This window comes from Desmodus rotundus, chromosome X, assembly GCF_022682495.2.
Source record: "Desmodus rotundus isolate HL8 chromosome X, HLdesRot8A.1, whole genome shotgun sequence".
Taxonomy (NCBI): domain Eukaryota; kingdom Metazoa; phylum Chordata; class Mammalia; order Chiroptera; family Phyllostomidae; genus Desmodus; species Desmodus rotundus.
The window spans coordinates 36,030,286-36,044,310 of NC_071400.1; the positions used below are offsets into that span (position 1 = coordinate 36,030,286).

Consider the following 14,025-nt stretch of genomic DNA (forward strand, 5'->3'; position numbering starts at 1 on the left):
CTTTTATGTTATGAAGACTACGTTAGGAAAGAGGGAGCTAGAGAATTTGTTGGGGTGTTATTTTATGTAACATGGCCAGGGAATACGTCACTAATAAGGAGACTTTTAAGCAGAGACATGATGAAGCTGAGAGCAGAAGGAACACAAGTGTACTGGTGCTGAGAACGGAGACCAGTGGGCTGGGACACAACGATGAGGGAAGGATGAGGCCAGGCAAGCAGGAGGGGCCAGGTCACGTAAGGCCTTGTAGGCTACCGGAAGGGCTTTCCTCACCTCTGAATAGGAATACATGGATTCTCTGACTGACAGAGAGAAGGGAGACAGAAGGAAGGAGGGGGAAGGAGCTTTAGGGGAAGGCAAAAATTAAAGGGTGGGTGAGGGCACTGTAGTCTAGGAAGGATATGGGGAGAGAGCAGTCTGGTCTGAAGGAAGGAAGGGACACAGTGACTCAGGAAACCATGAATGCAGAAAATGTGTTATTTTGTTTGATTTGGTTTATCAAGTTACCTATGACCCACTATACCTCTATGATTAATACCATATTTACATAGGTTAATAAGCATGACTTTAATCCCCATCTAACTACCGTATCAATACAGGTGTGTAATGTGTATTCCTGAGACACTTAGGTATTTGAGCAAGCTAATCAAGATTTCAGTTACCCAGTGAGAAAGCTGTACTTGTCAGTTACAATTGTAGTTGATTGGTTGGTGAAATATTCATGAGATCTTGCATAAGAGGGACCTTATAGGTCACTTGTACCATAATAAGTGGCAATCTATGGGAAAGAAAAAGTTTAGCAGTATTATAGTACTGACAAAATCTTCCCAGGTACTGATTCTCAGAGTACAGTTGCTGCAGCTGAAAATTCTTTGCCCCGAGCATTTGTCTTGAGTCCTTCAATCCAATATGCCCTTTAAACACAGTGAACTATAGAAAAGGAATGTCTAATGTTGTTTGATGTTAAAGGGTGGGATTCTTTTATTTAATGGAAAGCCTTAATTTGTCCCTAGTTGCAGTTGAAAAATCTAATGAGGTTTTGCCACCATCTTATGTAGGTTTTTTTCTCTTATCTGGTTGTTCAATTATCTGTTCAGATGCTGAAAAACTCACCTTGGCGCAAGTCTTCCTGTTTGTAGCCTGACAGGATCATTCTAAAGTAGGAGTGAGAAAGATCAGGGAGAGTCTGTGAGTCCTGATTTATCTTTAGGGTTTTCATCCACTTATACCAACGAATTAGGGACTTGGTCCATGTTACACCTCAGTTAGTGGTAAGAGACATTGGGATCTGTGTTTGCCAGTAACTCTTACCCTTGGTGGCAGACACGAGTAGCAAATTGCAAAAATGTCACTAGCTGCCAAAACAATTCAAGCACAGAATATGTTAGGAGGGGAGAAAGGGAAATTTTTCTATGAAAAAGTTTTGATAAAATGATGAAAAGGCATCATAGAGAGAACTCCCTTTCATATTCATTGTCATACTCAGGACATCTCTGGGACACAGAAAAGACAATGCTGCTGTAACCCTAGTTCACTGCTCTGGCCAACCTTTTCCTCTCTATCTGTTTTGCCTCCTGTTGTGCCTGGAATTAAATGAGAACCCCATCAAAAAGCAAAAAAGTTTGTACCATTCATCTTATCTTCTATTTGAAATCTTTCAGCCCAGGCAGTGCGTTGGAGCATCATCATGTAACAGAAAGGTTGTGGGTTTGATTCCCAGTCAGGGCACATGCCTAGGTTGTGGGTTCAATCCCTGGTCCAGGTGTGTAAGGGTGGCAAGCAGTTGATGCTTCTCTCTCACATGGATGTTTCCCTCTCTCCCTATCTCTCTAAAAGCAATGAAAAAAATGTCCTTGGGTGAGAATTTTAAAAAATCCTTCAGTAGATGGTTTTTCAGCAAGACTAGCAACCTCCTATGAGTAAAAATGGCAAAAGTAAGTATAAGAAAGCTTAGGAAGGCCTAGGGTAGAGGATTGAGTGTAGGCTAATTCTCCTGACCCCTCCATAAACCTTTAGGCAGAACAAATGAATACTGCATTCTCAGATAGCCACACACACACACAAAAAAAAAAAACCTGAAGCAAACTTCTAATTTCCAAATCAAGTTGTTTTGTGTTTTGTGTTTTTGTTTTAGTTTGTGCTTCATTTTCTCAGGGAGATGACAGAACTAACTCCAGATGTTTAAAAATAAACAACACCAAAATGAACCCAAGCAAACAAAAAACACTGTCTTCTTCCAGGAAACTTTATCCCTCAGTTTATGTGAATAGTCCTGTTAGGTGCATTGAACCTTAAGTAAGATGATATGTAAATTTCATTATTGGTCCACAGAACAAAATATTCAGCGACGTTTTTATTTCTTAGATTTGTCCAATTTAGTCTATTAACACAAGAGTATGCCCCCAAAGCTTCTGTTGTTTATTCTGTCTTTATCTTCTTTTTTCTCTTCTCATGGCTCAGGAAGGCAAGTCCCATTGTTTGTTCAAAGTTTGTAGGTATGAGAGGAAATGTGTTTTGTTAGTTCATATTTTTATATGATACTGTAAAATTGCCATATCGTGAAGAATTCTTTCTTCTCCCCAGTGAGCATGCGTATATGTGGTCATGTTCCTGGGTCGAGGGAAATTGAATACACACCCTGGGTTGCATGGGGCATTGGTATTGCCCAACTGTGGAATAATATAATAGTGATAACCCACCAACATTCATTGACCATTTTCTATGTACCGGGCACTGTGCTTAATAGATTTATATGCAATTTGTCACTAAATTGCAAACCAACAGTATGAAGTACAGATATTTCATAGATCAGGAAAGGAGGTTTAGCTCAGTTAAATAAATGGTCCAAATGGATAAAACATTATAGTCACTGGATAGCTAGGATTTAAACCAGACCTCTCAGCTCCTAAAAGCCATCCTGTGTTCACAAGGGTATGCTATTCTCTTGGAGTGTTTGGATTATAGGCCCTGACTTAAGAGAAACAAAATAAATAAGACTCTTTCTGATTATTTTTACTCTGGGCATAAAATTAGAGGTCAGGAATTTTAGAAGTCTTATTAACAAGATGCATAAAAGAATGAAGCCATAGAATCATCATACTTACCTAGGAAAGAAAAAAATTTACAGTAACCATGTCAGCAGTTCTTTAATTTAAATGTTTTGTGTGTTATTTTTTATCGTTGTTCAATTACAGTTGTCTTTAATTAAAGTTTTTTTTAAGTGTTCTATGTTATTTTAAAAAGAAGTAATTAAAAATTTTTAAATTCTGAAGTGGCTACCATAAAACAAAGAAAGTTAAACATAAACCCTCTAAAAGTACACTTTGATTAAAGCTAATAGAGTGTCAGGTGCTAGGACAAACCAAGATAAAATTTCACCTGTTTCATTGAGTTTTCATGAAAAATAATATCTTGGTGACACATATTTAGTGTACAAAAGGACTTTCAATATAATACATAGCAGGTTTCTTTATATTGTTTCCAAATGATTTGACTCAGTATTATTTGCGAATCCTTCTAACATCCCTGATGAATGAAAAAGCACTCAGCAGTGCAATCACAATATGCCTCTGGCACCGGAGTTATCAATTTGTTCACCAGGCTATTTCCAATTTACATTCTTTTAAGGTTATGTGACTCTACTCTCATACAGCTTCTGATGCTGGAATGAATTACAAGTCTTGCCGGGTATATTCACACAGGTACCCAGGATGATCCAAAACCCAAAAGAAAAGAAAATAAATTCCTGGGTTCTTATGACTTAGATAGTGTCAAGATGCTGCAATTGTAGTCATAGATCACATCCTCTTGAATTCCAAAAAAGAGGGACAGGCTTATGCAGAATAAACCATTGAAAACACATGTGGTCATTTGTGTCTTAAGGACCATTCTTGCCATTCAGACTTTCAGATGTTTCTGTCATGCATGATAATCAGTGCCACCATGTATTAAGCATTTCTTCTGTATCAAGCAATGTCTTCAGTGTTTTTATATAAACATTAATTCCCTTAATCTATTTAACAACCAATTTATTTGAGTATCTCCATTCTGCAGATGTGAAATCCAAAGCTCAAAGTGATGAAGTAACTAAGTTGTTCGAGGTCACACAGTTTTAGGATAAATCATGGGAGCTTGGATTTGAATCCAGGTTTACCTGCCTCCAAGATCCATTTTCCTGAGTAATTTCTCCACTTCTCCATCCCTCAAAAATACCTTGGACTTTCAGTGAGATCACAGTGCTTGCGAAGTGCTTCTGTAGTCAGCACTGATATAGTAAGCCGTTGGAGATGATGGAAGGAAGGAATGGTTTTGGTTTTCAGTGGTGGTGGTTTTTATTTTCAAATATCACATCAAGTTTGGAAGAGGCTTTCTTTATGTAGTCCCGGTGTGTTTGAGGCTGGCATCTAAGCCTTTTGAACATGCCTATTAATTTCAGAGAGAGTGAAAGGGAGGGAGAAAGAAGGAGAGAAACATCAATGTGAGATAAAAACATAAATTGGTTGCCTCCTGTACACGCCATGACAGGGGACCAGAACCCACAACCCAGGCCTGTACCCTACTGGGGAATTGGACCCTCGTTCTTTCAGTTTGTGAGATGATGCCCAACCAACTGAGCCGCACCCAGTTTTATCCACTTCTTAAAGTTTAATTGGAATAAATGAGCCTGGCCATAGGTGTCATTTGTTAATTATGTACAGCAAAGGAAATAAGATTTTAATGTATTCATTTTTTCAGTGAGGCAATAGAGGTTTCAGTGAGAGATTTAAAATTACGTTGGTGAATACATTTTGCAGTAAACCCTAGAGACATTAATCTGTTATAGTTTGTTCCTTTTGCACGTGCTTTTAAGATTGTATTTATTTATTCATTCATTCATTCATTTATTTATTTAAGACCGAGGGGAAGGGAAAGAGAAAGAGAGGGAGAGAAACATCAGTGTGTGGTGCCTCTTGCACAACCCCCACCGGAGACCAGACCTGGCCCACAACCCAGACATGTGCCCTAACTGGGAATCAAACCAGCGACCCTTTGGTTCACGGGCTGGCACTAAATCCACTGAGACACACCAGCCAGAGCCCTTTTGTATTTTTTACTGGCTCTTAAAAAATAGATATGCCAGATAAGGTAAACTTAAAGGAGTTCATCATCACCAAGCCTTTATTATATGAAAGGTTAAAAGGATGTATGTAAGAAAAACAAGATCAAACCTATGAACAGTAAAATGACAACGAACTCACAACTATCAACAACTGAAACTAAAAACAAAAAATACTAATCAAACAAGAAGAACAGGAACAGAATCACAAAAATGGAGATCACATGGAGGGTTATCAGCGGGGAGGGCAAGAGGGGAGAATGGGGGAAAAGGTACAGGGAGTAAGAAGCATAAATGGAAGGTATAAAATAGACAGGGGGAGGTTACGAATACTATAGGAAATGGAGAAGCCAAAGAACTTATATGTACGACCACAGACATGAACTAAGTGAGAGGGGATGCTGATGGGAAGGGGGATGCAGAGCAGAGGGGAATAAAAGGGGAAAAAAGAATGGGGCAACTGTAATAGCATAATCAATAAAATATAATTAAAAATAGATATGCCAGTAAAACTGAGACTTTTTTCTGTAAACGTTTCTTACCTTGTTTGAGATTACCACCAGAACACTTTCACAATGAGTATCCTTTTAACAGAACCCAGTCCTGTACATTGACAGAATCTAATCAGTTGGCATTCCCAGCCCTAGGAAATAATGACTGATGCTTACTTGACGATGATAGTACTCATAAGTGTTTTAAAATGTTTAGTGAGGCTCAACAAATATAAAGTGTTGTTAATCACAGCCAGTTATTGAAGGTGTTTTTTTTTTTTTTTAAACCTGAGCTTAAATTTGCTCAGGTTTATATTGCTGTTTGCTGTTTATATTTATGTTTGCTGTTGCTTTTACTCATTTAATTATTTAGGTTTTGTTTATAGGAATTAGGTGAAAAGAAAGTATCTCATGCCTGAAGAAAGTTCTCTCCCCATCATATTTCACACGGTTAGGAGAGTTAAACCAAGTTTTGAAATATCGTATCTTTCACTCTAGTAAAACTCAAGGTTGTTGATATGAAACCATAGTTAAGATTTGCCTTCCCCATTTAAATTGCTTTCTTAAGGAGAGAGTACTGGACAGGCAGATATTTCCCACCCCTAAGTTTTTAAGGCCAGAGCCAAAGAATAAAAACAAGAGCAATGGGGTCTTCTTTTTGGCATGAGGCCTCTTCATGAAGACAGAATGGGTGACACAAAGACCAAAACTATACTTCACAGTCTGTGGCTTGAAAAAAAAAAATCTGTCTTTGTGGATGCTTTCATTCATTTTCATTACCGACAAACCACGGAAAGTATTTTCCTCTTCTGTTTTGGTCTCTAGGATTACACGTGCCATTTCAAATGGTGTGCTTGATTTATAGTTAAATCTATTCATGAAACATTTAAGATGTAGACTAATGGACCTATTATTTGGTCTGTTTCATCATTTACTATGTCTATGCTTGTGGTGTTTTTGTAGTGTGGGTTGCAAGCCCCCATTTCATATAGAAATTTAACCTACTCACATATGCCAAATTTCTTCATTATTGAGACTTTGATATTAATTGTTGATTTATTTCCTTCTACCCCAATTGTATCAGTTTAGATATAAACATTTTTAAGCTTTATTTTCAAGAAATAAAAACAAAAGTAATATATGGAGAATGCTACAGAAATAGTGTGATTCAAGTTCATGAACCTCGGAATGCCTATCAGTCTGCATTAACACTTCTATCCTCAAAATATGGTTTAGATTTGGGCTTTTTGTCTGTGTTTTGCAATCATCCTACTGTTTTCATGAGATGGTCTTAGTCTGTGAAAGGATGCCTATAAAAAATCAACAGAGTCTTGGGAATCTGATTACCATACGTATCAAATAAAAATAGATGCCCACTTAAGTCTGAATTTCAGAAGAACCTTGAATACCTTTTTAGTATCAGGTGTCCCAAATATCACATGATTTTTTAGTGTGACTGTATCCCAAGTATTGTTTGCATACTAGATAATTTTCACATCAATGGCTCCCAAATATTACATGAATTTTTAAAAGATAGCTTAAGTATTATATGGCATATACTTATACTAGAAAATATTCATAGTTTACTTTAAAGTAAAATTTATCTGAGTGTTTTCTGTTTTATTTGGCAGCTCTGCTTGGAAGGCATCATGGTAGTGTAAGTGAACACACCTGGTTCTGATACTTAAGTAACTGAGTAACCTTGGGCATCTCACTTAACCTACCTGAACCTAAGTTTCAGCATCTGTAAAATGAGAAGAAATAATAACTATAAAGATTATAGTTATTTGCACATTTTCTATAAAGATTAGAAATTATTTACTTAAAACACCTGGCACATAATAGATTTTCATGAAAAAGTAGCTGTAATTATCAGGACAAGGAAGAAATATAAATGGAAGTTACTAGGGTTTTTTAGCTTCATAATTGGCACCACTCATCAGTTAAACAGCTCATTCAATTAGTAATTACAAGAGTCCACCACACGATGCTGGTGACTATTTACCAATCAGAGATTTGACCAGTAATAAAATATTGGGTTGGCCAAAAAGTTTGTTGTTGTTGTTTGGTTTTTTTAGTAAGATGGCTCTAGTAGCACTTAGTTGTCTTTAACTTCATTGAAAACAATTTTGTTAGATTGTATTGTGACAGCTGTCATATCAGCATGAATTTTAAAAAAAACTTACCAAAATTAGTGAATTTTTTGTAGTCATTTTAATATTGAAATGGAAGAAAATATGCAACATTTTTGGCATATTATGCTTTATTATTTCAAGAAAGGTAAAAATCAACTGAAACACAAAAAAGATTTGTGCAGTGTATGGAGGAGGTTCTGTGACTGATCAAATGTGTCAAAAGCAGTTTGTGAAGTTTCATGCTGGAGATTTCTCTTGCTGGATAATGCTCCATGCTTACATAGACCAGTTGAGGTTGATAGTGATGATATCAAGACATTAACTGAGAATAATCAACGTTATACCACATGAGACACAGCTGACATACTCAAAATATCAAAATCAATAAATTTATTGAAAATGAAAATGAAAAATCTGAAAATGAAAAATGCATCTTTTATGGAAAAAAACTAAACAGACTTTTTGGCAAACCCAATATATACAAACATTAACCTCCCTCCTTTTTCCTATTACTTGCCTGTTATGTTACTTACCAAAGGTCATATAATTTGTTGGCATCCGAGCCTGAATATATGTTGCCTTTTCACATTATCTTTGGCTAAGTCACAATTTTATTTCAATCCTGCCCATCTCAAACATCAATGATTTTAAATTTTTATTGTTATTGAGATATAATTCATATATAAAATTCACCATTTTAAAGTGTACAAATCAGTAGTTTTTATTGTATTCACAAGGTTGTACAACCAAGACCAGTATCTAATTCCAGAACATTTTCATCAGCTCCCAGAAGAACCCATTGTCATGGGGAGCAGTTACTCCCTATTCCCCCTCCTCCCATCCCCTGGCAACCACTAATCTACTTTTTTGTTTCTAAGGGTTTGCATATTCTGGATATTACATATAAGTGGAATCATAACATATGTGGCCTTTTGTGTCTGACTTATTTCACTTAGCATGATATATTAAGGTTCATCCATGATGCATCATGTATCAATACTTCATTCTTATTATGCTTGAATAATATTCCACTGTATGGCCATATAGCACATTTTCTTTATCCATTTATCAGTTGATGGACACTTGGGCTGTTTCCACTAGTTGAATATTAAGAATAATGCTGCTATGAACATTCCTGTACAAGTTTTTGTATGAACGTGTTTTTTCCCCTTGGGTCTATATCTTGGAGTGGAATTTCTGGGTCATATTGCAACTCTTTGTTTAACAATTTAAGCAACTGTTTTCCAAAATGACTTACCATTTTACATTCACCAGTAACGCAGAGTTCCAATTTCTCCACATCCTCACTTGTTATTATCTGCTTTATATTATTATTATAGCCATTCAAGTGGGTGTGAACTCATTCCTTACTGAGATTTTGATTGGCGGTTCCCTAGTAGTTAATGACATCAAACACCTTTTCATGTAGTTATTAGCTATGTGTATATGAGGTGGGACACAAAGAAAACCAAAATTATCTTCTGGAGGGCAAGCTCCTTGTAGTACAGGCTTCCCCGGCTAGGTGAGTGTTCTAGGAAACTCTCTGTGTCAGTGTATCAGCTGGTGGTGTTGTGAGAGGCTGTGTTAGGCTTCAGTGAATTTTTTTTTTTGAAGACTCAACACTTTTGCCCATTTCATGATGGGTGATTTATGAGCTCACCTGCCCACACCATGCTGAGTGTTCAGCAGTGTTTTACCAAAAATGGCATGACCCCCGTGCCCCACCCTCCCTATTCACTTGCTCTTACCCAAAGAGACTGTTTTTGTTTTCTCTGATGAAAAAGTCCTCAGAGGGAAACATCTTGCCGATGTGGAAGATGTGAAACAAAGGAATGGCAGAAGCACTAAAAGGCATCAAAATCAACAAGTTCAAAAACTGTTTTGAGTGGTGGAAGAAATGTCTTGACAGGTGTATTGATTTTATCAAATGGAGAGTACTTTAAAGGTGACTGAAGTTTAAACATGTAGGAACTAATGCGCAGTTTTTTATAAATAAAATCTGGGTGTTTTTGTGTCCTCCCCCCCCCGTTGTATTTTCTTTGCAGAAAAATCAATTCAAATCCTTTGCCTATTTTTAATTGGGTCATTTGTCTTATTATTTTTGAATTGTAAGAGTTTTTATATATTCTTATCAGAAAAAAAAACCTGATTTGCAAATATTTTCTCCCATTCTGTGGGTTATCTCTTCACTTTCTTGACAGTGTTCTTTGATGAATAGAAGTTTTTACTTTTGATGAAGTCTTATTTATGTATTTTTTCTTTGGTTGCTTGAAGTTTTGGTATCATATCACATTGTGTTTTCTTCCTTGAAGAGTTAAACAAGCACTAAAACAGGAGTAGAGACAGAAGCTCTGTTCCCACATTCGCAATTACATAAGTGTGTGAGCTTAGGCAAGTATTAAACTCATTGGGAACTCAGTTTCCACATTTGTGAAAAGAAGCTGGGTTCAGCAGAGCAGGCCCTTCATAATTTTTTTATGAATAAATTATCTCTCTGAAACTCCTTAGGTTAGTAGTTCTCAACCTGGGTTACATTCGGCAATCTCTGGAGACCCTTTTCGTTGTCACAGCTGGGGAAGGTTGATACCAGCATCTAGTGGGTAGAGGTCAGGGATGCTGGTAAACATGTTACAATTTCCAGGATGGCTCCTACAACAAAGAATTATCCAGATCAAAATGATAGTAGTGCTGAGGTTGAGAAAATGTGCTCTAAAATTCTATTTCTATTATTCTGGTTCATTTTAAGGGGTGGTTTTTAAGCTTGTCTATTGGAGCCAGATCATTTTGTGCTCTTAACCTAGTGCTGGCGGTACCAGCCTGACGGGGGCAGTAGAAGGAAGAGGTACCAATAATTCTTGAGACTATTGGTCAAATCAAGAGATTTCTTCGTAAATGTTTTCAGGGCTTTTAAAAACTATTGTGTCTTCTAATTTGGAGAAAAATATTTCGATGTAGACACCTCCGGGCAAAATCTTGTACATGTGTTCATGTTATTGAGTCCTTTTCTTTAGGGTTTCTGGAACAAAATATTTTTTGTGAAATACTTGGTACATGTTGTGAAGTGTATCTAATCAGTCATAATGGGAAAAAAGAAACAGAACAGCTTGATGGAGGAAACTTCCATTAGTGAGTTCTCTGACCTCAAAGGAAGTTAATATTATTATTCTAGCTGGTCAGTTTACTTCAACTTTATCCCATACCATCTTCTGGAATGTACTGATTCACTTGAGTTCCAAAAATAATTTATCTAAGATAAAATAGACAATAGCTTAAAATATGATTTCTAAAGATCTTGGCATGTAAAAAGCTATTAAACTTGGAGATATTTCTTCTCTGTGATAATATGGCTTATTATTTCATGCCTTTCACCATTAGATGCAACCGTCACCACCACAAGCACTACCATCGTAGACTAGCACTTTATCAGTGTATCCCATTTTTCCTCATAAAAATCTTATGGGGTAGTTTTTTTTTATCCCCACTTTGGAGATAAGGCCAAAAGTTACAATGAGGTTGTAAAATACTTGCTAAGCCATAGTTCCATATTAAAACTTTTCTTGTATATCAAAACTGTTTCCTATTTCAACAACAAAGAAAGTCTATTTATTGTTAAATCTGTACCCACTCATGTCTCTAATGTTATGGCCCTTCGTAATTTCAATGAAACCCTGAGTTATTTCTAAATATTGTCAATGCCTTAGAATTACTGTTTTTCTTAAAAAATATATGTATGCACCTTGAATCTGGTATAATATTTTTCTCTGACCCCCACATGCATGTGAGGATATGTAATATTAAAATTGTACAAGTTCTCATATAAGTAACGGTAGGATTTTTAACTTCGTTTCTATGTACAGGAAGCAGTAAAAGAAAACAATAAGAGAAAAGAAATGGAAGAGAAGATTAGGAGGGCAAAGCTTGCAAAAGAAAAAGCTGAACAAGAAAAGTTGGAACGCCAGAAGAAAAAGAAACAGCTCATTGATATAAACAAAGGTATGAAGTTTTTCCATTTTTTAAATGGTCTATAAAGTGTAAAATAATTGTACTTAATTAATTTTGGGTTATGAAGTGAATTGTGGTTTTGGTAGAAAAAATTCACAATATTAATTACTTGTGTCAAATTTCTCTCATGAAATTACCTGTATGTCTTGTGACCCTACACTGAGCTCTCAGGATTTTTCGTAACCAATTCAAGGTAATATGTTGTTGAAACAGTCTTTTTCTCTCTTTTTTTTTTTCTGACCAAATTATATTATGTTCTGGATGAGGCACTGGTGAAGGAAGAGGGCAAGATGAAGGGAGAAAAACTGGTATGGGGAGATGAGCATTATAGCACTAATTTTAATTTTGTTGACAAAGAGCAGCAACAATTAACACTTTTCCTTGGAGGGTTGAACATTTGAAGTCCTAATGGGTATTGACAGCACTGTTTTATAAACTGAAAAAAAATGAGAAGCATCCTGCTCAGCTGTGAACCTAGAAACAAAATGTTGGTATGTCTGTGTAGTATAAAGTAGTTGTTTTCCTGGTTAGCAAGAATGACTGTGGATTAAAGGTAGGTATTTTTGGATTGGTTTCTTTTCTTTCTAAAGAAGAGAGAGTAAATGAAGTAATTGCCACCAGATAGCTGCACCCTGAATATTTAAGAATGAAAAAGCATAGCCTTTGCCACCGAGGGTTAGAGAATTTAAAAATGAAACAAAATCAGAACAAGATAGAAAATAATATGATCAATATGGACCAATGTAGTGATAGTCAAAATTGTGAGCACTGTATAGTGTTGAACATGTGCCATGTACTGTTCTACGACTGTCACATGTTTTAAGTTAAGTAATCCTCATAGCATCTCCATGGGGTAGTTTTTTGTTATTGTCTCATTTTACAGATGAGGAAACTGAGGCTCATAGAAATTAAGGAACTTGCCCAATGTAAATAGAAAGTATTAACACCAAGATTAGAATCCAAGTAGTCTGGCTATGGAATCTTTACACTAATAAATGCATTATCAAATAATGAAAACATGTCCTGGCTGGTATGGCACAGTGGATTGAGTGCCAGCCTACGAACCATAGGAACACGGTTTGATTACCAGTGAGGGCACATGCCTGGGTTGTGGGCCAGGTCCCCAGAAGGGGGTGTGCGAGAGGCAACCACACATTGATATTTGTCTCCCTCTCTTTCTCCCTCCCTTCCCCTATCTCTAAAAATTAAATGAAATCTTTTTTTTTTTTTAAAAGCAGCTCTGCCTGGTGTGGCTCAGTGGACTGAGTGCTGACCTGTGAGCCAAAGGGTCACCAGTTTGATTCCCATTCAGGGCACATGCCTGGGATGTGGGCCAGAATCCCTGTAGGGGGCACACAAGAGGCAACCACACACTGATGTTCCTCTCCTTCTCTCTTTCTCATCCCTTCTCTCTAAAACTAAATAAATAAAATATTTTTAAATAAAGTAAAAAATCATGCGGCACTTACTGTGTACCAAGAACTTGGCTGGGAGATTAACATATATGAACATATTTCAGTCTCATCAAGTCCTAATCCAGTCTCATGAATTCTCTCATTTCAAGATGAGGAAACTAGGTACAGAGTAACTTGCTCAGGTTCACAAAGACAGTAAGAGGTAGAACTAAGATCTGAACCTAGGCAGTCCATGACCTAAGTTAATTAGTAATAATCATAATGTACTTTTATTGTAATTGTTACTTATAATTATTAATGAGTATCAATCATCCATGGTAATGTCTCTAAATGGTTCATCTGAAATAATATCTATTCCTATTAAGCTATCCTTCACACCTTTAATATATGCAAAAGCCCTGGCTGGTATAGCTCACTTGGTTGCAACGTCATCCCACAAACCAAAAGGTCGCAGGCTCAAGTTCTGGTCAGGGCACATGCCTAGGTTGTGGGTCGGGTCCTCTGTCAGGGTGCGTATGAGAGGCAACTGACTGATGTTTCTCTTTCACATCAATGTTTCTCTCCCTCTCTCTCCCTCCCTTCCCATATATAAGTGTATCCTTGGATGAGAATAAAACAAATTAAAATAAAACTACAAAATCTTTCAGAAATTGACAATAGGCTGTCTTTTCTACCCATAAAATAAATACAACATACTTTAATTTTAAAAGAAGTAAAATAGTAGACCAATGAGTTAAAATATAGCATAAACATAATTTAGCAAACAACTTCATAATTAGGCTTAAAAGAACTGGCCCTGACTAAAGACCACTCAATTAAGAAAAGCATTAGAGCACAGCCTGGTAATGGGTATTTATAGGAAGTTCTCCCTTAAAAAAGTGATAAAA

General features: G+C 36.5%; 1 protein-coding gene across 4 annotated transcripts in view; it reads left to right on the top strand.

Annotated features, from left to right (window-relative positions):
• The window catches only part of DIAPH2 (diaphanous related formin 2), an 876,560-nt gene that overhangs the window by 659,463 nt on the left and 203,072 nt on the right, over positions 1–14,025 (top strand). For all 4 annotated transcript variants that reach the window (XM_053916890.1, XM_053916891.1, XM_053916892.1 and 1 more), the window contains one exon: positions 11,579–11,714. In XM_053916890.1, the coding sequence (XP_053772865.1) occupies positions 11,579–11,714 (136 nt within the window). The remainder of the gene's footprint in view (positions 1–11,578; positions 11,715–14,025) is intronic.